The 25,562-nt window shown below is 41.0% G+C and overlaps 1 protein-coding gene across 1 annotated transcript in view; it reads left to right on the plus strand.

The window, feature by feature from the left end:
* The window catches only part of LOC108799223 (inositol-trisphosphate 3-kinase A-like), a 107,439-nt gene that overhangs the window by 72,689 nt on the left and 9,188 nt on the right, over positions 1–25,562 (plus strand). The window contains exons 2-4 of the mRNA XM_018571057.1: positions 886–976; positions 14,895–15,108; positions 21,996–22,200. Of these exons, the coding sequence (XP_018426559.1) occupies positions 886–976; positions 14,895–15,108; positions 21,996–22,200 (510 nt within the window). The remainder of the gene's footprint in view (positions 1–885; positions 977–14,894; positions 15,109–21,995; positions 22,201–25,562) is intronic.

Raw genomic sequence — 25,562 nt, forward strand, 5'->3', positions numbered from 1 at the left:
GTGATGTAATATACATCACTTCCTGCATTCCGGGAATGGAGAGTAGATCAAAGGGAGATCGTGTGCTGATCTCCTGTCACAGAGCCGTGCCGGTCCCCGGCCACATCGGGCACAGCGGATCTCGGGACTGGCAACGGCAGTGACAGCTGCTGGTAATGCAAGCGATCGGGCATCTCAAAACGCATGACCGCTTGAATGTAAAGCTCCCGGCTGCTCGTCTGGCTCCACCGTCCTCTCGTCGCGGACGAGTGGATTTTTTAAGCCCTGTGCATAGTCACATGTGCCAGAGTTCCAGGAAGTAAAAAGAGATATGTTAATCTGCCCTTAGTTAAAACGACCACTGTCAGAAGCCCGGGGAAGGGAAAAAAAATAAGGTTTGCAAAAAAACAAAAAGCTTGCAATTATCTAGAAGTATCTGTTTGTAGATTGTCAATACTAAATATTTCTAAAGATGGCTTTGTTGCTTTTTTGAAGATATGTCTACAGTTCCTCTTTTAATATTAAGGCCAACCTATTTTTTTTTTTTATTTTTTTTTTAGAAGCGTTAGAATATGTCTGTGACCCAATCCGAGAGATTCACCCTCTCTGTTTGTCCTAGTGACCATTGTCTCTGGTATAAAAAGTAATGGAAAAAGACCTGTGAAATTAAATTAAATGTTTCTTTTTTTGAAGTCAAGTCTTTTCTTCTTAAACCAAGAGGTATTACCTTGCTTTCCCTTCCATAACAAATCCAGTAATAGTGCCTCTGGGCACTTCTACTGGGAGATGTATAGGAAAATCTCACCCATGCTGATAATTTCAAAATCTTTTACAAATTTTACCAGTGAATGTAACTTGTCATTTTTTTGTTTATTTAACAATGGTTTTCTCTTTGTTTCCCGACAGAATAAATCATGGCAAAAGCTTCGAACCATTGTGAACATTCCCGTTATCAGCCCTTTCAAAAGACGCTGGGTACAGCTTGCTGGCCATAATGGTAAGAGAGATGTAGAATTACAAGCAGTAATGGTGTTATTTGATTGATTAATTATTTTTTACGAGGTAGATGGGAAAACATTTATCATCCTAATATGCTGGAAAATGGCATGCTACCTGCAGAATGGCCGTAGCTGGCACGGTTGGACTCCAGAAATACATCAGAGACTACTGATTGTGGTTATTCTCAAGCTGTGGTAAATTACTGGCCATTTTACATCACCAATTAAACTTTTTCAATTTCAAAAATATTTTATTGGTTTTAAAGTTTAGCATAGAGACAATAACAATGAAGAATAAATGATCAGGTTTCTGTACGTAGGGAATTCCGCCCAACACTTTTGGAATTTCCTTGCATAGGTATCATCAAACGTAAATGTAAAAGCAAATATGGTGTACTAGGAGGAAGCAATATTTCTACATCAACCTTAGAATTATAAGGAGAACATGAGTGGGCAAAAGTCTCCTACATTCTTGGGTCGATAACATCAGAGATCATTAATATGAGGAGACTAAGGTAAGAAAAAGAGAAGGGAGAGAAGCAGGGCAGTAACGAGGAGGGGGTGAAGAAGAAAGTGTGGCAACAAGGTCCCTAAAATAGTGGGTTGTTCACATTTCTAGAGACTCAAACATATGTTAAGCTCTCAAGGAAAAGGTCAGGGTGTGTGTAAGAAATCCATGGGTTCCAAACTTTTTGGAATTTCTTCTGTGAATCTAGTAGGATACTAGAGAGCTTCTCATTAATGAAGAAGGATTTGATCCTACATTGGACATCAGCAAAATAGACAAATTGTTTCCGCCAAGCTTGGGCAATAGTTTGTTTGACTGCCAGTAGGATAAAAACTGCCAATTTATATTGAGCTTTCGTGAGAGATAGAGGCTTAAAGTGTAAGAGTGCAAACCAGGGATCTTTAGGTACAGGTTTGTGAAAGAGAGCGAAGAAAAAGAAAAGTCCTGGACTACAGTCTAGTTATCATACGACAAGACCACCAAGTGTACACAAAGTCACCTTTAGCAGAACCTCCACTGAAGCAGAGAGCGGAGTGCGATGGGTGAAGCTATGTCAACCATGAAGGGACCGTGTACCACCGCATCATAGTCTTAATAGCTGTCTCCAGGGAAGTAATATTAACGGTACAGGAAGCTGTCATATTCCACAATTGTTGCCAATCTAGGGTCGATTTTGGAGTTGTGGAGATCTTGTTCCCACCTACATACATAGGCATGATCCGTTGGGGATGATACCGACTTAAGATGCAAGTACAATATGGAAATTAACCTAGGTTGTAGAGGCGAGTAATAACATATGTGCTCAAAAGTTGTTAGTTGTGTGGGGGAAATTCTATTGGATATCATGGAGGAGGCCCAATGTCTAAGTTGTAGGTAATGGAAGTATTCCCCGGAGGGAGCATGATTTCGATCTCTAATACTGGACCAGCTATGGATTACTTCACCATGTAAAAGGTTATGCAGATATTTAAAGTTATGCGATGGCCACCAACCAAATGATCCCGCCATCTCCAAACCTAGAACAAACAAGGGGTTGCCCAGCACGGGAAGCAAGGGGAAGTGGGGAGAGGTTAACGTGCTAGAATATTTGGTCATGATGGCATCCCAAACTTTAAGGCAATGTCTCATGAAAGGGCTCATGTTCTTAGGGCGCAATTGACATGGGAGCCATGGTAGAGCTCTAATGGAGATTGGAGCACAATAAAAGCTTTCAAGATTAGTCCAGAGTGGAGCTTGCGAAGACAGAAACATGTTGGTCATGGGGGCAATTTGAGCTGCCTGATAATATTTGGAAAAATTAGGGAGGCCCAAGCCGCCTTGCCTCCTATTTGCACGCGTAGTAAATTTAGACATGCATGGTCTTTTGTTACCCCATACAAAATCTATAACTCTATTTTGGAACGCACGGAGGGAAGAAATGTAATCATGATTGGGAGGGTGTTAAAGTACAGAAGTTACTTGACAAGATGACTTGACATGCTGTCAAGTCATCTTGACAGCATGTAGTCTGCCAATCCAAGTAAGCCATGTCGCGACCAGGAAGACAAAAGGTCTCTAAGATGTTTGAATAAAGGTACATATTTTAGCCTTGTATAAGGAATCATGCCAAAGGAAGGAGAAGATCTTACGTATAGAGTTAACAGTGTCCGACGGTAGGGAAATATTGAGAGCTGAGGATTTTGCTTCGTTAATAGTTAAATTGCATACCTGCGCAAAGGGTCGCAGAATGGAGAAAAACATTTAGGTAGTGTTATATGAGGTTGGGATAGCGTTAATAATAGATCATCAGCAAAAAGATTACCTTTTATATTCGGTGGTTTACACTAGTACCCCATGTACATTAGGGTTAAGACAAATCAGATATGCAAGTGGTTCCATCGCCAGTACAAATAGTATGGGAGAAAGAGGACACCCTTGCCTAGTGCCCCTCAGGATAGGGAATGTAGGGAGAGATGTTGAAGGTAACGGACAGAGGCCGATGGGGAACTATAGAGAGCTTGGAGCCATGCCATAAATGTGTCAGGAAAACCCCATTTTGCAAGTATATAGTAGATATGGTCCCAAGAGATATAATCAACGGCCTTTTGAATATCCAAAGATATTAACATGCTGGGGAGGTTCCTACTACGGACATGATTAATTAGTTTAATTATTTTGCGAGTGTCTAGAAGGAATAAATCCCACTTGGTCTTTATGTATCAGGGTGTCAAGAAAGCGATTGATTCTGGTGGCTAGGATTTTCGAGAGGAGTTTGATGTCCACATGTAGCAGCAATATGAGCCTATAATTATTGGGGTCTAAAGCATTTTACCTGGTTTGGGCAACATTACAATCTGGGCTACTAAAGAAGAGGTAGGTGAACTTTGATTGCTTTTCAAAGTTAAATAATGTTGTTATATGGGGGGCAAGAAGGTCATGGAATCTTTTTATAATAAAGGGCAGAAAAGCCATCAGGGCCTCACAGTTTTGTTGGTATGCAGGGATTTGATGGCTGTGAGAACTTCCTGCACTGTAATGTCAGCTCGAATAATTTCCACCATCGGGTCTGAGAGCGTCGGCATAGTAAAGCACTCCAATAGTTTGTCAGTCACGTGGGCTTGGAATGCAGATGGTTTATCATAAAGTTTGGTCAAGATTTTATCAAAGTGCTCAACAATAGTAGACGGGTTCGCGAATATAACTCCATGAGAAAGACTACGGTGAATTCAGTGAGTCCCTTTAGGTTTGGAATTAAAGGAGAACTATGACATGAGTGATTTCCACTCACCTCATAGTTCTAAGCCGACCTGTGACAATGAGACTGTCACAGGTCGGCTCAGTAGATCGGGAGGTGAGAGAAATGCTTCTTATTTTACATGGGGACATGGGGGCTTTTTTCGATTAATCGAACTTAATAATCGGCTAACTAATCGATTTTGAAAATAATCGTTTGCTGCAGCCCTAGAACATATTCCCACCAAACCCTTTACCTAAGGCTGGGCACACACCTTTCAACCATCGCAAGACTTTTGTCTTGCGATGGTTGTAAGGTACTTAAAAAAAACTTACGATCTGCCTATGTTGCATAGGCAGATTGTACTTGCGATGATCGCAAGCCACGCCCCCTGAGGGGCGGGCTTCCGATGACCGCAATGCCGAACGGGCAGTGTGCGCTTGCGCACACCGGCCCGTACGGCTGTTATCGTACGGACATGCCACAAACCCGCCGAACATCGTACGATGCTCGGCGGGTTTTCGTTCGAACATGTCCGTAAGTTTAAAGTCGTGCGACCTAACAGTAGTAGAGGTCGCACGGCTTCCACACACCTTACCATAATCGTACGATCGCGGGATTTCCCGTGATTATCGTACGATTATCGTAAGGTGTGTGAGGACCTTAAGAGTCCAGTGCTCCTCCTATACATTACCCACGCCTTCAAAGAATGTCAGTTGCTTTGCTGTTCCTTACTTCCACGCTTGCATTCCGTCTTGTGATCTTTGCCAAAGGGGAAGATCACTTGGCCTAAGCCTCCCCTTCAGCAGAGGTCATGTACCCAAATACAAGGCTGTTATATGCCAAGCACAAGAGGAAACCTGACACAGCATTTTCTCCAGGAAAGGCAAGTATTTCAGTCCCAAAGTTTAATTTGCTTTTTACGTTACAGCAAAATAAAATTGCCCATGTGAAAATCAAATCACTGCATCTTTAGGGAGCTCAGTGTCATCTGTTGTTCCCTTATTTAGTATTCATACTTGTTCGTCATGCAAGTGAAAGTGCTGATGATCTACTTCCTACATAAGGGTGAAATTGCTGCAATTTCACCCTTATGGAAATTTGGAACTTTGCACAGAGATATAACCCTTTTCTCGTCGCCACCACACTACCAAAGTATGTGCTCAAGCAGCTCAGCATGGAGGAAGAGACTGGCCATTCTAACATCAGGTCAATCATGGTCAGCCCTTCTCTTCTGTAGACCAGGACCCAATTATGACATCGCTAGACATTTTGGTCCCACCTCTCTCCCTGCAAACAGCCCATGCTACGCTACGCTGAAGGAGTAGGAAAGACAGTGATCATGTGAACTCAAAAATCTCTGCGAAAAAAGTAATGTTTCCCAGAAATCTCACAAAATGTAATCACAATAAGATGTTGCTATGCCTGCACTACACTTTTGTATTTTCACGTTAAGGATACGGAGGATTGCCTTCCTCTGTCAGTCAGGACACCACCACTACACACCTGTAGTAGCAGTATTCATTAAATGCAAGATATTTTTGTTAATGTCCTAGGATATCATCACCATAAAGTACACATTGTAATGTACATCTGGGTGTGTTAAGGTTATTTGTGTAGAAAAAGTATTATGATTGTAAGGGCGTTACATTAACTGTTGCTTCTGTGCCATTATAAACGTGTTGTACTATGATAAAAGTTTCACAGAATGTCTGATTAAACATATCTCTTGCGTTAATGTTTATTTTTATATGCTCAAATGTACAGTTTGAACGGACTGGCCAAACCCCAGGTGCTAGGTATATAATGTACTGAATTGCAAGTAGTGCATAATTTTTGGGAGCTTCTAAGAATGTTGTCATTTCGTTTAGACATTCCATGTTCCCTTAGGCCTGGTTCACACCCATGAGTTTTTGAGCAGTTTGAAAAGTGCTTTTAAATTCCCAACACAAGAAATCCCATGATTTTCAATGGACCTGGTTCACACCTGAGCAGAAAAACGCCAAATGCCCGAAAAGGTACATAAGCTTCTTTGGGCAGATAAAACCGTTTTTTTGCCCCACAGACTTTATTGGAAATGCCCAAAAACGAGCAGCAGAAGCATGTTGCACATTTGTATGCTTTTTTAAACGCATGTTCTTCCATTGCCCACAATGTTTTATGAGCTACCAGTCAAAACGTGGTTTCATGTACGCGTGTTAAAACGCGCATTAAAAATGTGCACAATGCGCATAAATGCACAAATAACCACATGCTGCTAACGCGCAACAACGGTGTCGCCTAGGTGTGAATCAGGCCTAAATGTTAACTGGTCACATATCTAAGGTGTGTAAAACACTGTGACTGGTGACCAGGCCCAATAAAGGTGCCTGCAACTTATTTGATCCTCAGAGTGGAGGAGCTCCCTTATCCTGGGCACCTTCTCCATAGAGGCCTTCACTTCTGCTTGACTTCTCAGAGCTGAACCCTTATACAGTGCCAGAGCCTCTGTTGGCTGCTGAGACTGTTATTTGACCATTGAAGGTGGGAGAATTTTCAGAAGGGAGAGGGTGCTTCCGGTCAGAAGAATTTAGAGAACTGTTTACTCTCCAGTCACACCTGAAGTAATCTCAAGTCCGTGCCTGCTGTTCAGCAATATTGTTAGTTGTATACATTTGTGAAGGATTCAGTGTAAAGGTTTAGTCTACCCAAAACTGAAATTCCTGTTTCTGGTAAACATGCATGCGTCATACACTCTAGGGAGAGTATGTTTAGGGGAGTCAATGATGGAGAAAGATCTGTGTTGACCATAGACTCAATAATAGCATGCAATGTCAAGCAGCAGTTTCTAAAGCAAGCAAAATATTTTCTTGTATTAAGAGGGGTATAGACTCCAGAGATAGAGACATAATCCTGCCCCTGTACAAAGCATTAGTAAGACCTCATCTGGAATATGCAGTTCAGTTTTGGGCACCAGTTGTGGAATGTTGTGGAACTGGAGAAAGTGCAGCGAAGGGCGACTAAACTCATAAGAGGCATGGAGGAAAAGCTTGGGAAGTTAAATCCCCTAATGGTTTATAATATCTTCTGGGGACCTTTGTGGTGAGATAGCTGCAGCCTCAAAGGGCCAAAAAACACAAAGCTGGCTTACCGCTATGCACGGTATAGTCTGTACAATCTACTTTAGATCTACCAACAACTATAACGTACAAGAGACTGCCATTTTGGATACAAATACAATGTTCTGTGTATGACCAGCTTATGGTAGTTGCTGATCATGCCTAGCCAAAGACTGTCCTATATCAATATGGGTGCATTTATTTTATTTTATTTTTTTAATCCCTGTTGCTCTTCCAAAAATGCCCTCCTCTCTTAATTGTGTATTGTGGGCTGACAACACACAGCATTTTTGTGGGCTCAGTGGTATCGGCCCTGCCCAGTCTTTTGCCAAACTACTCAACTACTCTGACTGTCTTCATCTCTACAGCAAAGGCGCCAATTAAATTCAAGTCCTAAGATAAAAACTAGGAGGGCTAAATAAATTGTTTGAGATAACAAAGGAAGTGTGCAGATGACACAAAACAACTCTGAATATCTAACAGGTTTTATTTTGCACTTATAAAAGAGATATGGCAAAATGCTTTCCAACGGAAAATTAAACAGACCAAAAGGGAGCAAAGAGAAGTTCCTTGTTAATTTACACGCATTAAGCTGCTCAGTAGAAGATAGTTAATATTTAACATAAACTTATTTTTTGGCTTGCATCCTTTTATCCCCTGCAGAATATTTGGTGTTTTAATGGGATTGTCATTGAGTCATTGTTTCAACATTTCTTTTATTTCTCTTAAAATGTCACTAATGAGTTACAATGTACTTATGAATTTAATTTTTTTAATCTTTGTGAATTCCCTGGAGTGATCACATCATTTGCAAGCATGACTTAATTTGTGCCGCATGGAACTATTTCTGTATCTTATGAAAGTCATAATCTATGCATCATGCAATACGCCTTTCGCTATATTGGATAGTGTGTTACCATTTGTGACATTGAGTCTCAGTTGTTTAAACAGGACAAACATGACTTTCACATCCTCAAAGGTGCAACATTTCAGAAGTGGCTGTTGCATGTAGAAATATGTCCAGACTCGGGGCAGAGCAAGGCACCGTTCACACGGTCTGAAATTTAGCATGGCTTTTTACGCATTTGTCCGCGCGGCATGAAAACATGCGCATTTTAACATATGCGTAGTTTCTGCACGTTTGCGGCTACTAATGCCGGAATGCGTGGAAGTCGTTCATAATATTGCACTTGTACTTTTTCTTTAATGCGCGTTTTCGTGCCGCGCAAGTTTGAACAAGCTACAGTGCAATTAATTAGTTTTTACCGTATATACTCGAGTATAAGCCTAGATTTTCAGCCCATTTTTTTGGGTGAAAAGTGCCCCCCTCGGCTTATATTCGGGACGGCTTATACTCGAGTATATACGGTATGTTTTGCACGTTTCCACGCGTATAACTATGTGCGAAAAAATGCATATCTGTGAACAGAGCCTTATATATAGTGCAGAGCACACAGAAAAATAAACCACATGTACAAATGAACTTTTTGTGTGTATTTTTCTGATACTATATGGCTTTATCAGAGCCATGAATATCTATTGCATATAAGCAAGTTATGCTTCTGGATGCATTATAGAAGTTGTCTACACAGCCCACCGAAACCAAGAGGGCAAGAAAAAAAAACACATGCACTGCTACCATTAATGTTTTGTCACTTGTGAAAAATGTATAATGCACAGTTACATAAATAAATAAAACAAAGCAGAACTCCCGGGCAAATATTATTGTAATCTGAGGATCTCAAGATATGCCCACATATATGAGCAACCTTACTGTTTTTAACTACTGACATCTTCCTATCTACACAGTACAACAACCTTCGTACCATGCTAATGGTCAAGCTTTGACACTATCAGGAAATGTCAGAACTTTACTGACTGAAAGTGGGGACTGCAGGGTAATGCATACTGGATTCTGTCTGTAGTGGTGGTCTGTATCAGGAAATGCAGTCAGTATACCTATTGAACAACTGCTGAAATAAAATAATTTATAGAATAAGGATAGCAATAAATTGGCCTGTCCTACCTGACAGCAGAAACCTGTTACAACTCTCTATAGAAGATTAGGCTCTTCAGGGCTACTTGCTGTGCTTCATGCAATGGGCAGATGTCTGTATGTTTTTGTAAGTTTCCTGAAAAGCTTCTTCTACTTGCAGTTCTCATTAAAGTAGTACTGAAGCCAAACATTTTTTTATATAGTTTGGGATAAAATATTGCCATTGGGGATATTTTGCTTCACTTCTTGTCTGATAGCCAAAATTAGGGAAATCCCAGGTGGCTAGCAGAGTCACCAGAACTAATGTCCCCATTGGAAGATTTACCATCTATTCCTGTTCTGATGACAATCCAAAACTTTGGATTTTCTCTCTCTTTGAGGGCCCATTCACACCACATCCAGATTACCTCCAGACCAGACTGTGTCCGGACCCAAAATGCATCCCAATGTATCCCTATATTATTTCTGGCCTCTGTTCCCCCCAGCGCAGTCCGTTCCAGACCAGAAAAATACTGCTTGTCCTATTTTGTCTGGTCTGGAATGCATTGGAACGCATCAAAACACATAAAAACCGCATGGAACGCACCTGTAAAACCATTTTAAGCTAAAAAACTTTCCAAAAGTGTTATAAGTTCCAATCGCAACAAAAATGCAATGCACTATGTTGCAGATCTGGTCTGGAAAATGGTGTGAACCCAGCCTCAGTGATAACGGTCAACAGGACCAACAGGGAGGGTGAATCAGGGAGCATGGGGACACAGAGAGCAATAAAAACCTGACAGGTGTTCTAATTCCTCTCCACTCTTGATGCCCAGACACTATGCCGAGACTACAGGCATAGTACATAAGAGCACTAAACAAAGCTTGGCTTCTCAGCCTGTGTGCTTTCAGCACTAACACAGCAGCTGCTATTATCCAAAGAAGGTACTTTTCCTCCCAATTGTAAGAACACTGAACCTCAGACTAGATAACCAACAATGCAGCACTGGGGCGATGTAACCAGTTTTCCAGTAAATACACCAGTTTATATGCAAGTTAAAGGTCATAAAAATCTCAGAGGAGATTACTCAGTCTGTTTTTAGTGATGTTGTTACCTTGTGCCACATTTCTCATATGCGAGTGATCCTACTATGTCGTTTAGTTGATAAGATTTCATAAAAACAAGCCAATTCTGCCTGACCTATTTGATCTATTTGATTATATAAAACATTGTGCTAGATTTTCCTTTTAATTTAATGTTTTTCCTTGGTGGTTGTAGAATTTGCTTCTCATTCCAGACAAGACACACTCGGTATTTGTTCCATTGTTTTGGTCCATGTCTACGTGTAGTACTGGGGGTTTATAAGGATAAATAGCATTAGGAAGCACCTGGCATTTTTGTACTTGTAACCTTGGCTAGTGGTTAATGATTTGCTCTCTGCTACAAATCTTACTTTGGATACCTGGCTATTAATCTACACCGAGCTATTAAATACAGGAACAAACAATCTGATTCCAATGAGTGACATTAAAAATAACGATATTTAATCTTTTTCAAGGACAGAACAAATTAATTAAAGCCACTTAAATTTTGTTGAAGAATACAGTTTCTGAGAAGAGTGTTCGCAGGCTTTGATACATTGACAAACACAACAGAACCATCGAGGTGTCACCCCTAGTTCATGGAGGTGCTGCAACAGCTAGTTTCTGAGTAGTCTGGACTATTCTGTGCGTGACTTCATGTACAAAGGAAACTCTGGTTCAGGACTGGTTTTGCTAAATAACCCCCCATCTCTCCTAACTGAAGCTCCATACCTTTTGTATGAGCTCTGACAGTTTGAAAATGAGCAGAAGCCTGAGCTTCGCAGCTGTGATCGAGTGATAACAATTGCAATGTTGCCAGGCTTGAAAGCAAATATTAAAGAAATGCATATTTTTTTATATATTATTAATTATGCATTTCTTTAATTTCTTCTTAAAAGGTGAAGTTATACTTTAAAGATAGGAATGCAGTTGAACCTGCAGCTCCACAAGAACATGTTATGTTTGACATTGGCTGTAAATGAGAGTGAAATCCAAGCCAGCCTGCAGCATGAAAGTGATAATATTATTTTGGTGAACCTGTAGGAGCTGGTGTAGCAACAGTGATATCCATTAATACTAGGGATGCACTGATACAGGTATTGGTGCCGATACTGGGCACTTTCACGAGTACTCTTACTCATAAAAATGCCCTGATACAAAGTGCAGATACTGGCGCTTTACGTTTTTAGACAGGAGTGGCTGTCTGAGGTCCCACGCTTGCTTGGGACCTCGCGGCGGCTGTCTTTTACAATGACGGTCCAGCCGCACATTTCCTCTTGCTCTTTCCCCCCGTCCGAGCAGCCGTGGTGACATTGTGCAGCCTTGGAGAGTCTGCACACCGCCCTGTATAATTGCTCCATAATCATGGATTGCTGAGATTTGTAGTCCTCTATAGCTAGTTGCCATTCTCTATTGCTGTATAATCAATGATCTGTAGTCCACCTTTGCTGGTTGCCATTCTCCATTGCTGGATAATCATGGATTGAGTTACAGTTCTTCATATTTATAAAGAAACTGCCCTAAAATCATTAGTCTGTAATGTTTTAGGAAAAATGTCACATGTCCCTTTAAAAAAAAGTATTGGTAGCTGGTATTGGCAAGTACCCGAGGGAAAGTACTTGTACTTGGTCTTGAAAAAATTGTATCGGGAGATCCCTAGTCTGTATTGTGTTAGAAAAACTGTCACATGACACTAACAAAAAAAAAGTATCTTTAATTGGTATCGGCGAGTACCTGAGGAAAAGTATCGGTATTTTTACGCCGAAAAAAATGGTATCGGTGCATCCCTAAATAATAAAAAAGGTTTTTCTGTTGCAGACGGTGGAAAAATAATAAGAATGTGTGTATTCATACTGTTGAATAGGGTGGACTTTATTTTATGATTTCTGTACAAGCCTGATATTTTCACACTCTAACTTCACAAGTCTAACTTAAGATCGGACGCGTAGGAAAACATGGCCTGCGTTCCCGTCCAGCGCAAATGCAGAAAAATGCTGCATGCAGAGCTGCAGCTAGAAGGGATTCCAACAATATTGTCGGGATCCAACACGCTATCTGATTGACAGCTGGCTCTGCCTATCTAGAGCAGAGCCAGCTGTCTGTCCCTCCAGTCACTGGAGAAACGGAAAGGGGGAATCTCTGCAGGGAGCGGTAACTGAAATTCACCAGTTTCTGCAGGGAGAAGATCATGAACTGAGCAATCGGTTCTCGATCTATAGAGCCAACGTGTGACACCTGCAGTCTCACATGTCGGCTCTAACTATCGGGATGCGTGTAATTCACTCATCCCCTATTTCTTCTTTAAATGTAAACAATTTTACAAGGAAATCAGACATTTTCATAATAGCTTGCGTTTTTCACTGCCAATATTGCGGGTCATGACGTGCCGCCCAGTTTCCTGATTGACTAGCACTTATTGCAGGGCAGCCTGGCTTCCTGACTTACTGAATCTGTCAGGCTGCCTAGCAGTAAGTGAAGCCGGCTTCCTAACCAATCAGGAATCTGGGAGGTGGGTCATAATCCGCCGTCTGGCTTCCTGTTTGGCCTAGAAGCTGGCTCCATGCTCGCGGCACTGCCGGTCAGTGGGAGATCTCACTCTGACTAGAAGTTCTGGTATCTGGGGTAAGTATCAGAGCATTTGGACTAGTATTGGTATCGGTGCATCCCTACTTCTAACATTAAAATATCTCCAAACCCTAATTTGAATGGTGTCTCACACAACTCACCCCATACTGCTGCTGCTGTGTTGCTGCAAAAAAAGTTATAATGTACAGTCTGAACAATCACTAGGTGAAGGAAGACAAAGTGTCTTTCTCAGAATTTTTCCTTTTAGGCCCCTTTCACATGGCTGGGCCGATCACGTCCACTTGTCAGTTTTTCAGGCGGACCCGATCGGATGCCCATTGCAAGTCTATGGACAGCCATGTGTAAACGGATGAGCATCCGTTTACATCCAGTTACCCCCGCCTCTGGCCGGGTCCAAAGAAGCAGACGGATCAGGGATCCATTTCGTCCGACTGGATCGTGCCGGATCGGGGTTAATCTGGTGTAAACGGTCACATGTCTGTTTACAGTATTTTTCTGTCTATAAGACGCCCCCATGTATAGGACGCCCCCCACTTTTCTTAACCAAAATTCAGACCCCATTTTTTTTGCGCCCCCCCCCCCCCCCACCCTTTTCTTACCCAAAATTCAGAAATCAATATTTTCACTCTTCCTGTCGGTGTCTTGTTCGTGTTCTCATGGCCAACCCTTCTCTCCTCATGAAATTGAAGCACCATTTTGCCTTTCCTGTAAAATCAACAATCTTCATTTTGCTTGGAAACATTCTTGCATGACATTGAATAAGTTTAGTTGACATACATAAGCCACTCTGGCGCTGCTCCAAAATCCAAGTTTTGCCATTTTGCTGGTTTTCCTCTCAAGGCCTTCTTCTTTATTGGCATCTTAAGGAGTTGTTCTTCCTGTTTTCTCCAGTGTCCAGTGATAATACACTCCAGTGGGAGGAGGTCCAAACTGTCTCTTCACCTTTTATTTCCATGCTCTTTTGCATAACTGATTACATCCAGTTTAAATTTTGCAGAGTAAGACAGGCATTTACTGGTATTGTTTTGACATTTTTATGGGCTCAGAATGCTCCGGCATTACCGCTCCCTGTCGCATCTGGGCACTGGCTACACACTCTCCGCAGCATCAGCTGACGTTCGGGTACATAAGGCTCATGATTGGAGGAAACCTGTTAGCCTGTCTCTGCAATCGGAAGTTTCACTTGTGAGGCTAGTTTGCAGAGGTGTCGGCAGTTTCGCAACTAGGGTTCTCCTCTTGGCCCCCCGTGTATAAGACACCCCTCCATTTTTAGTTAAATATTTTTAAGAAAAAAGTATTGTCTTATTCATGGAAAAATATGGTACATCAGATTTTCCATAGACCAACATGAGGTCCGGCAGTTTCAGTTTTTTCATCAGAAGGTGGAGGAAAAAACTGTATGGGCACGGATGTCACAGCAGTGACATCCGCTCTGTACTATGATCAGGAGAGGATCCATGCACGGATCCTCTCCTGATCAGCCCGTGTGAAAGGGGCCTCAGTCTACATGTACAGTATAAGAGATAGTCAACAGCACACCAGAAAAAAAAGGTACATTTTCCTGGGTACTTCCTATGCACACTTAACATACCTAGATGTTCACTATAACATTGCAAATCTTAACTTTTTTTTCTGTTGGGAGCTGTGAAGACATGAACTCACAGCTAGTTACTGCTCACCTAACAAAGCAGTGTTAAAAAAAAAATATAGCATTGTCATAAGAATCTGTTTTCTTCTGCTACTTGCTGGCCGATTGAATCACTATGCTGTGCCTGACTACAATTTGCTCCAGTCATGATCATAAATAGTTCATATGGCTTTTCATTGTTGATAGTAAACACTTTGCCTTTGTAAAGACATGTCTGTAGTAAACATATGACATATAATACATGTATAATTACATCTGGTATTTGTAATGCCCAAATAATTCTTCATTTTGAATACTCTTCCCCAGGGAGCTTCAAAGCGGCAGCGTGGGGAACCATTTTAAAACGCTACTCTGAAAATGAGAAGAATTGCTTTGAGCTGCTGATGAATGACGTTCTGGCCTCCTGCGTTCCCACCTACCACGGAGTGACGGAGAGAGATGAAGAAAGTTACATTCAGTTAGATGACCTTCTGAACAACTTTGATGAGCCATGTGTTATGGACTGTAAAATGGGGGTCAGGTGGGAGCCTATTAAAGCCTTCTTCACTTCTGCTAGCTGCCTGTTCTTTTGATGCATGTCTGGCTAATTCCTAATATGTATATTTATTAGCTTTTCTAGCGTATCCTTTCTCTACCCACACAATGACAATTTAAAGGTGTGTGTGTGTGTGTGTGTGTGTGTAGAAGTGTCACTAAATATTGCAGAGCAAGGCCACAAATAATCCATTTTAGACATGATCACCTTAGCAAGTGCAGTTAAGGGAAGAAAGTTGGCTATTTATTCATGTACTTTACAATGATGTAATGTTCACACTTGTTAATTGACAACATGATTAAACTTCACTTTTAAGATATCTTACTTCTCAGTCAGCGCTCCTATAAAGGTTTTGACGGAAACGACAAATTAAACATACATGAATATCTAGTTCAGTCTAATGTTTGGTACAAGTGTCCAATTCTGTTAACTTGGAGTGACTGTTGATACCAGATAAAAGTTGAAGAAATAGTATCTATTAAAGGAAACTTGTTACCTGGCATAGCCAAGATCCTCATTCGGTCCTGAAGGCTACTATTGCCTACCAGAAATAGGGGTAGTTGAGACACCAGCATTGCAATGCCCATGATTCTGCTATGATCCTAGCACCACTTCCAGGACTTGGCCAGTGGCAGTGCAGTATGGAAGGCTGTGAGAGCTAACCGTTATCCTGGCAAGTATTCAGGTATGATATTGTTTCATATGATAGTCTGGATGAACCCAAACTCTTTCACCAGTCATAAGGCACAATTCAAAAAGTTAACATACTAGTACAAGGATCCTTATTTTAAAAAGTGCAGTTTCTTTCAGCTAATACGTGAAATAAGATTTAAACTTACAGACGTGGTTGAAACAAAATAACCTTTGAGAACAAAACAAACTTTGAGAATTGTCATTGTTGCATTCTGATATGAAATTTTCAAAAGGGCACAGTTCTATATTTTTTCCTTGTTTTATTGCGCATTTGCTTTCTGTTCTTAGTTTGTTTGTTTTTTGTAGCATCTGACAGGATATTCCTTAGTGTAATATAATAGTTTCTGAGGAATAGAAACTCAGATTACACATACTGTGTACCAGAAACATTTTGACTTTTTAGTGTAAATGTTTAGACTTTAAGACAATATTTGCTGTTTAGTAAAATTTTTTTATTGTTTTTATAACTTTTCTTGTGCTAACAGTGGGGCTTCCCTATAAAACTGAATCGATAAGTAAGGTAGATTCCCCTGGCATCTAATTAGGTTTCCCCTTCCCCATTTTTACCTGCCCTGGGATGAGTAAAAATGGAATTTAATTGGTTGTCGTGGGCAATGCTTTCACTCTTATTTCCTTGTCTTTAGAAATCTGCCTCGTTATCTCTAGCAATTTGTATTCTAGAGAGCAACATGTGCTATGCTGCTCCATGGAGAATAATGTCCGGGCTCTTTTTGTAGCCCTACACATGCCCTTGGACAGCTGTTAGGCAATAGAAGCTCTAGCTGCACACCAAATGGTACCAGTGACCTAGGTTTAGCAGCGAGGATGCTGTAGTTTGAACAGTGAAGTGCATATCGTCATACAGGGACTGTACAGACTGATACCAGGCCAAATTCAGCTATTTAGACTGCTTGCATTTTAAATTAAACTAAATTTAAAGATGTACATGAATGGGGAGAAGCCTCTGTACTGAGTGCTACTACCCATTCAGAAACTCATGAATGAACAGGAAAGTGATGTAAAGCACTTCCTGTTCATTCATAACAGGGGACACATAGTACTATGTGTCCCCAGTTATTTATAAACACTGGAGTAATCAGCTGATCGCTCCAGTGTTTGCTCTGCACAGAGGATTGGTACATATCACTGATACGTACCGATCCTCCGCCGCTCGGCCACGCACAGAGCACAGCCTGCAGCTTTTCTGCTGGATCCCCGCTGCTTTCCCCCGCCTGTATGGGCAGAGGCAGCAGGGATCGGAGGAGAAGTAAAGGAAGTGCTGAAGCTGCCAGTCAACAAGGATTAGTGGACGAAGTGCACACTAACATACAGTTAGTGGCTAGGATGCCAAGTACAGGTTTAAATGCTGCCAAGAAAGTAAGTCTGGGTTATTTTTAGGGATTTAACGTTAAAACAATACAGGATGTTTTTCTGTAAATACATACCCAGTCATTTATCATTCATAACGATTATATTTATAACATGTAAGTAATTGTAGTGTTGTTGGACTGGGTGTAGTAGGATTACACCTACAATTTACTCCATAAAGTTCACGTTCAAGACCAAACAGGAACAAATAGCGAAAGACTTCATCAAGCCGACACCTGCAATTACAAATTAACTTTGATTGCAACAGTATGGAAAAGGTAGATACTTTTCTTTGTCAACATAACTTTTATTACATGTGATAGGGTGTGTTTCCTTATCTCGTTCCTCACTGCAAAGCAGAAAAGCTTAGGCTGACTAACTCATTCCTGTGACGTTGGCTTTTAGATAGGGAATCCCTTGTTAATTAACCCTAGCTATGGTAAATAAACCAAAAAGCTAAGGGTGATTTAGCGAAGAGATACATTGTAATGCACTTGCACACTCTCTGATAGTCTATAAATCGCATAATAATTGTATTTGACTGTGCGACTGTAATCTTCTCATTCTGTTTTTAGTGGAAGTTCATCCAAAAGTGACATTTTATGAGTCAACCCCTGGCTTCTTATAGGCCCATTCACATTAGGCTGTGTTGTGGCAAAGCATGTTGCAAAATGCGCTGCCGTACCACAGCTTATTCATTTTTCATGAGCCCCAAAGAGGAGAAATTGCTACTGCTCTTCTTTTTTTTTCACTGCAGTACATAATAGTACATTGTGGTCCATTCCAGTGCGATGTAGTACAAATGCTCTTTGTAGCACGCTCTATAGATGCACTGGGGCTCTATTAAAAATAAATAGCATTACATGGCGGTGGTGTCAACAGGCACTATGTATCTTTGATTCCCCAGCAGCAAGATCTGCTAGAATTCCCAACACTGTTCCGGTCCACTTTGCAAATTTGGCTGTTCCCACCTACAATTGTGTTTTCCAGCTCCTCCTGTTGCATAGTTACATAGTTACATAGTATTTGAGGTTGAATAAAGACATTAGTCCATCAAGTCCAACCTAAACTTGCATTCTGTATAACATAACAAAATAAATAGAAATCCAACATTTGAAGTAAAAAGATCCTGGTGACGGACAGTCAGTAGAAAGTTTCCATGTCACACAGGGGGGTGACATGGATTCCCAAAGTAGGACCCCATCTCCTATGCATGGAAGAAGAGAATAGGCTTGGGACCTAAACATCACATGATCATGGATTTTGGTGAGTAAAGGGGGCATTTAGGTACTGACCAAATACAAAAACCGAGTGCTTGATAGAATGCGAAGTGTTGTCCACGTTTATCACCAATGAGCCTTGCAGTATACTTGCGTGCCAGTTAGATTTATTTATGGTTCTACCATAATGGATATATGCAAAGCCCATTCAGTTGAATGCATTTCTTAAAACATGCTATTTACATTTTTATCTCAATGATCAATCAGTTGCATAAGGGATTTTAGGTACTACAGTGTATCCACAGTTTTATTATTAATAGGTTTCCTGGGAGCTGATATAATTTTGGCAGATTTTAGTGTTAGTTTTGCAATTTTTAATGCTGACGTGCAATTATGCTGCCAAGCAGTTACTATCCAGACCTTTTTTTCACATAAATCTGCTGTTTCTGCAGTTTTCAATTTAGACTACTGATTGAAGCAGTGTCTAAATAGGATGGCACTGAGCTCCCAGTACTGAAACCCATCATATATATGGGGACTTGCTTATTGCAATTACTGTGTGGGACATTTATCAATTCTTTTGCACAGCTAGACAATGCTAAGCCGATGGAGTGAGACAGATTTGAGACTGATTTATCATACTTGAACAGCTTCATTGATAAATTCCTCCTAAGCAGCGCCAAAATAGCACTGGTACAGAATAAAACCTGACCCTGATCACTTCCTTTTTCTGCATTTGTTTTGCATCTCGATGCAAGTCTGTCTGATCTCCAGTGTTAAATCTGTCATAGGCCTGTACAAATTAGGCGCAAGAGTGCACATTGCACTCTTTTCCACACTGCCTAATAAAATAAGCCTAAAAGTATCTTTTTCTTTTCATTGGCATATGTAGATATTGATGTTTTGATGACCTACAGTGGTTTTATTTTAGCATATGAATAACTAGAAGTCAGCATATCTTGGATAATTGTCACATTGTATTCTATGTACTCTGTACTTGGTATTATCTGTTCTTTCTTCTTTTTTTTTTTATTGTTTTTAAATTTGATTATTGATAAGTATTTTGTTCATTTATTACCAAATTAACCAATCACTAAATTGTCCAACTCACATGCAGCATATTACACTTCTCATACAAGCAGGCAGTGTCATAAAGGAATGCTTCCTGCTTGTATGGGTAGTTCTAAAGCTTGCTCAAAACCCGATGGCGCTTCCTTAATGATCTGTGTTAAACATCCCCAAACTGAAGCCAAAGGGTGCTTTTATAGGCTTCAGAAAAGCTGCTTAAAGCTGGCTAAAAACTTTTTCCAGTTTCTTGTAAAAGCTGTATGTACACTATGCTCTTATACAAGTTGAAGCCTATAAGATTTAAAGGAGAACCTGAATAGAGAAACACATTATCAACAAACCTTTACAATTAGATTCATGTCTACTTGATAATTGCCTTGATAACAGCTTCAAAATTCAGATTGTTCTCAGCACTTAGTTTCCAGCTGCTAATTACTAATCACCAGTATTGATTTTGTGTGTATCTGCTTTTTCTAAGTTATCAAGTTTTTTATATTTGAGTCCTACACTTGGAGAACACCAGCATTTTACTGAACATGCTCTGTAGTCCATAGGTTACCAGAAGCTGGTATCGTATGTGAATTGTTAGCTTTTCTGCTAAGCAGTGTATTGTGAACACAAAATGCAAGCACTAGGCTTTTTAATTTTGGAATATTTTGTTTTGCAAAGGTCTTTGCCATTTTTTATGGCTGTGTTCACACGTGTGCTTTTCAATGTGTTTCTGTTGCACTGTAGAGTGGCAAACTTGAATGCCTCCACATATGCTTTGCAGTATCGACATGGTGAAGATCACATCTACTTTACACACAGGGTGATTTAAAGCTGACCTGTGGTGCTCAACTAAGATAGTGATAATATGTTACTGTCGCTGTCAAGTGAATTTAGGGAATGGCAATTGGGCAGGGAGAATTTATTAGCATCTCCGATTCAACATTACTCCTCCTTTTGACAATGGTCCTGTGACCAGTTACTAAAGGGCACAAAGAATGAATAGTACCGGTTCATGGTGACGCAAACCTGTGCCACGGTTTAAATCCACCATTTATTAATTGTTAAACATTTTTGAAACGTATTATTGCCATTCTAATGATACAAAATCCACTTCCAGGCTGCTCTGCTCCATACTCCACTGACATGGCAATGTGTACAATGCCTGGCACGGCCTGTCCAGGAGATAGCTTACTGGGCAGTACACAGGACAAATTGCACTATCCACCATATCATCTAGGGGAGAGGCTAAGGAAGGTGGCTTTGCTAGAAATGCAAAACAAAATCACTATTTGCATGTATTACCATTACCAGGGCTTGAAAAATATTAGGGTGTCTCACCAGTCAGTCAAAAATGTCACCAGTCAGCATGACCGCACTATGGCCTTGCAATTTATGTTAACATTTTTTGGGGACAGATAGAGCTTTCTTTTGGAGGTATATAATCACCTCGGGGGTTATTTTTCTTACTATATAATGAAAAAAGTACCGTAAATGTAAAAGAAAAAAACATTTCTCTACACTATGTTATAAAACATTTATACCCATATTTTTGGTAAAACATAAAAGCCGGGGTCACGTCTGGTAAATAGACACCAAACATATCAAGCCTTAAAATTGCATGCGCCCGCAAAATGGCAAAAAACGCCCATAGGCGACGCTTAAAATGCTTTTACTGCTCAGTGTTATCAGTGATTGATGGCCCTAAAAATTATTGCTCTCACTCCCACGTTTGCGGTGATATGTAAAATGTGCGGCACAATAGGCGTTTTCGCACGTAGGCGCACCCGACGCATATCTGAGTGTGTATGTGGGGGGTGGGGGGACTTAAAAAATTGTTTTCTTTCTTAATTTTTTTATGCTTTATTTTTTTTATGATTCTTTAATTTTTTTAGCGGGCACAGCGGATCTCGGGAACGGCAGCGGCAGTGACAGCTGCTGATACAAGCGATCGAGCGTCTAGAGAGACGCTCGATCGCTTGAATGTAAAGCTTCCGGCCGTGTAATTACAACGGCCGGCCGTTAAGCTGCTCGTCAGGCTCCACCGTCCACTCATCGTGGACGAGTGGATTTTTCAAGCCCTGACCATTACCATTATGGCCATAGTTGCATATCAGTCATATAAGGCATGTTCCTTTTAATATCACCTCCTCGATCTATACTTTCCTGTTGATATCAAGCCTACTCCACATAAGCCATGGTTCCCATGCACTGCACTGACTGTGGTTGATAGTGATGAGCCTGGGATGATACGAAACCCAGTTTGTCTGAGTTCACCCAAGTTCGTTCAAGCACATTCAAAATTGTGACTACCACCCCCTCCTCCTCACCCAATCAGTTGGACAGAGGTGCATTGCCTTGCCTGCAGCTATATGTCTCGAAGGGTTGGGGAATGCCCCTGCCGCAACTGCTTTATGAAGTTCAAGACAATATTAGGTGGTATTTGTACACCTTCGGTTTTGCATACACAGTTGACACAAGGGTACAAAGAAACAAGCAAAAAACTGAACTATATTGTTTCTATGTTTTCTGCAGGACATATCTAGAAGAGGAGTTGACAAAAGCTCGTGGAAAGCCAAAGCTAAGAAAGGATATGTATAAGAAAATGATTGAAGTGGATTCTCATGCCCCCACAGAAGAGGAAAAAGCCCAGCAAGGTGTTACCAAACCCAGATACATGCAGTGGAGAGAGACTATCAGCTCAACGTCCACCTTGGGCTTTCGGATTGAAGGAATAAAGGTCAGACTGTTCTAAAAACACAACTGTATTTATTTGCCTCATTTTTTTTAATAGGGCTCACTTGTGCTTAACTACATCACACATTTATAGATCATACAGTACTTCCCTGAAGAAAAGAAGTTAGCAGAAGGCACTTTTTTCCTCAGATAAAGGGTCCTTGGAGCCCCAGGGATATTGTTTCTTTTCTCTGTGATTTCAGGCAAATAGCTAAATACATGGTTTAAATTAGGGATGCACCGATACCGATAATAGTATCAGTGCCGATACAGAGTATTTGGGCGAGTATTCGTACTCGCCCAAATGCTCCGATACCTTCCCCAATACCGGAACTTCCGGTCAGAGGAAAATTTCCTCTTACCGGCAGTGCCATAAGGAAATAGGGAGGCGGGAACTCTCCGCCCGGCTTCCTGATTGGCTGGGAAGCCGGCTTTATGCTGATTGGCTGGGAAGCCGGCTCCATAGCAGCGGCATTGGTACTTGGTATCGGCGAGTACCAAAAGGAAAATATCGGTACTCGTACGCCATACTGAAAAGCCTGTATCGGTGCATCCCTACTTTTAAATATACAGTATATACCTTATTTGCAAGATTGACTGTACAGAACCAAACCTTCAGCAAGCAACGCAGTGAACATACTGTAAATGCAGTTCAACTGCGTATTTACCTTTTGCTCCGAGTTCCGTGTAGTATAGATGTATGTATACTGTGGCAGCAGGCAGAGGAAAATGTCTGAGTCTAGCCAAGATGGCAGAACAAAATACTTATCAGATATAATACTAAAGTTCTTCCTCTAGGGGAAGTTCTGAGAGGGCTGGAGGCTTGGAGGTAACAAGCCCAGCTGAAGCAAGCTGGCTTGTTAGGGCCTCTACAAGAACTCCCAGCCTCTTAAGAAAGGGGTCCCACCCTAGAACCAGACTGTGTCTAGTGGACTGGGGAGCAGATCCCCTGTGTGGTGAAGAGAAGCCTGTGTGGCAAGTGTGTGGATACAGCCTGTGAGGGAAATGTTTTGTTAAAGAGAACTTGAAGTTTGTGAGATGGTAAAAAGGTTATGTTGCTGAAGGAAAACGTTGAACTTTGTGTTTAACCTGTTGGAGAAGCCCCTGTGAGGGAAAACTTATGTGAATGTTTAAAATAAAGTAGGCAGGAAGCCCTAAAAAGAAGTTGTTTACTGGTGGAAGTGTCCTGAATGTGCTACCCTTTGAAGCTAATTCTCACAATATGGATAAATGGCATGAATGAACATTATCATTTAGGAGATCACTTATCCAAAGTAAATTTTGACTAGACAGTTACTGAATTATCACCATGGCTGCTGTCTCCCAGTAAATTATATAGTTCATGTCTTCACTATAGGATATTTATTATATAATTCCTTGTCTTATATGATGCTCTCCGTGCATTGTAGGTTGTCGATCTATATGGAGATCAGTTCAGAAGGAATTGTAGCAACACCATATTGATTAAAAACTTCTAGAGTGAGTAGAACTGACCAGTGCCTATACGTTTTGGTAGGCCATCAGTATTTCAAATGTCTAGCTTTTTATATATCTCTAAGATTCTTGTGATGAGACTTTACCCACAGTCCAACAAGACCATTAATAGGTATTTTCTCAAAGCTAGCTCTCTGAGTTACTTTTTGAATCATTGTCTCTTTTACATTTTTGACAGTTTTTAGTTGAAACTACTATTGGTCATTATAATGGCCAAAGCTATTTGAAAAAATTCTAGTGCAGATACCTTGCCACTGCTGTGAAAGATACTGTATAGCTCGCGGTATACTGAGCTTAGGGTGACGGGAGGACGCTAGTTTGTGTCCTCCCGTTACCCTAAGGAGAACTATGGGGAAAAGCCCTAACCCCATAGTTCTCCTTTAACTATTAACAAAAATTTATCTTATTGTGTATCACTTGGTTGTAGATCCTCAAATCATTTCTGAATTCATGTTGACACTGTCCTTCCTTTTGGAGGGTGGCTACTTTTGTTCTCCATGGTCCCAGTGTGTGTTGTAAAGTAGCCCTGCTCCATGCTTGCTCCCGTGATCGACTACAATCTCAATACAAATTAGTAAACTAAACATGAGATTGTAGTCTATCACAGGAGCGAGCTTGGAGTGGTGGCTACTTTACAACACACACAGGGACCATGGGGAACAAAAGTAGTCATCCTCCAGAAGGAAGGACAGTGTCAGCACCAATTCAGAGATGATTTGAGGATCTACATCCGAGTGATACACAATGTTGTTAATATCTAAGGAACCTGATTGCTTTTTTTAAGGTTAAATTCCTGAGTTGAGTGTCACTTTAAGATGTAGAAGTGTTTGCCTTTGATTTGCTGCTTATTATAGGCTGAGACATTTTGGATTACACTTACACTTATCATATGTGGGCCACAGGAATAACACTATTGGTTATCTGCATTTTGTATCTGCTATTGCTGTTTCTGTTGAGCTTTTACTTCTTATTACTATCTTGTCTGAAAATGGCAAATTCAATTTTAGGTTTATTGGTATTTTAAAAGGTCAGCCAAGTCAAAGCTAATGTCAACTTATGGGTTTCGTATAGTGGTCCGAATCCATCTGCTAGCTTTGTATATCTGTATGCCACACTGCAAAGCATACAACATCCCTTTTTCCTGTTTTGCTTTGAAATTATGATGTGTAACAATACTGGCCAGTAGGACTGTGTGGGAGGTGTGATCCAGCCTTGAGGTAATCAGGAAGTATCAAATGTAGCATGTTAAAGCAGTTGGAAGTATTTTGTTATCTTTTCACAAAGTGCAATAAAATGTCATGTTGATCCCGCCAGAAATCTTGTGAGTGAATAACTTCCTGTGTGCAAGGTAGGGTTATGGCGGTAAAGGCAGGGGTGATGAGGGGTGGTCTGTGTCCTTTGTAATCAAACAGAAATTAAGTAGATAGGTCGGTATCCCTAGTAATGCATCAGAAACTAAGTAGGCAGGAATGGTGGGTGGTCTGTGTCCTTGTTAAACCATCAGAAAGGAAGTTGGAAGAAATGGGGGGAGGTCTGTTTCCCTGATAATCCATCAAAAATTAAGTAGGCTAGAATGGAGGGATGTCTTATAGAATTTATTTAAAGGAGAACTATGAGGTGAGTGCTTTTCACTCACCTCATAGTTCTAGCCGACCTGTGACAATGAGACTGTCACAGGTCGACTCAGTAGATCGGAAGGTGAGCAAACACATACCGGCGTTCGCTCACCTCTCGATCCTGTCACGGCTCTCTGCCGTGACAGGGGAGGGGCTGGTTTCCCTCCGATCCGCCAGCGCTGACTGGCGGAACGGAGGGGGCGAGTACAGCTGGCTCTGCCTCTAGATAGGCAGAGCCAGCTGTCAGTCACGCAGC

Source organism: Nanorana parkeri, unplaced genomic scaffold, assembly GCF_000935625.1.
Source record: "Nanorana parkeri isolate BGI_ZX_2015 unplaced genomic scaffold, ASM93562v1 scaffold1662, whole genome shotgun sequence".
NCBI lineage: Eukaryota > Metazoa > Chordata > Amphibia > Anura > Dicroglossidae > Nanorana > Nanorana parkeri.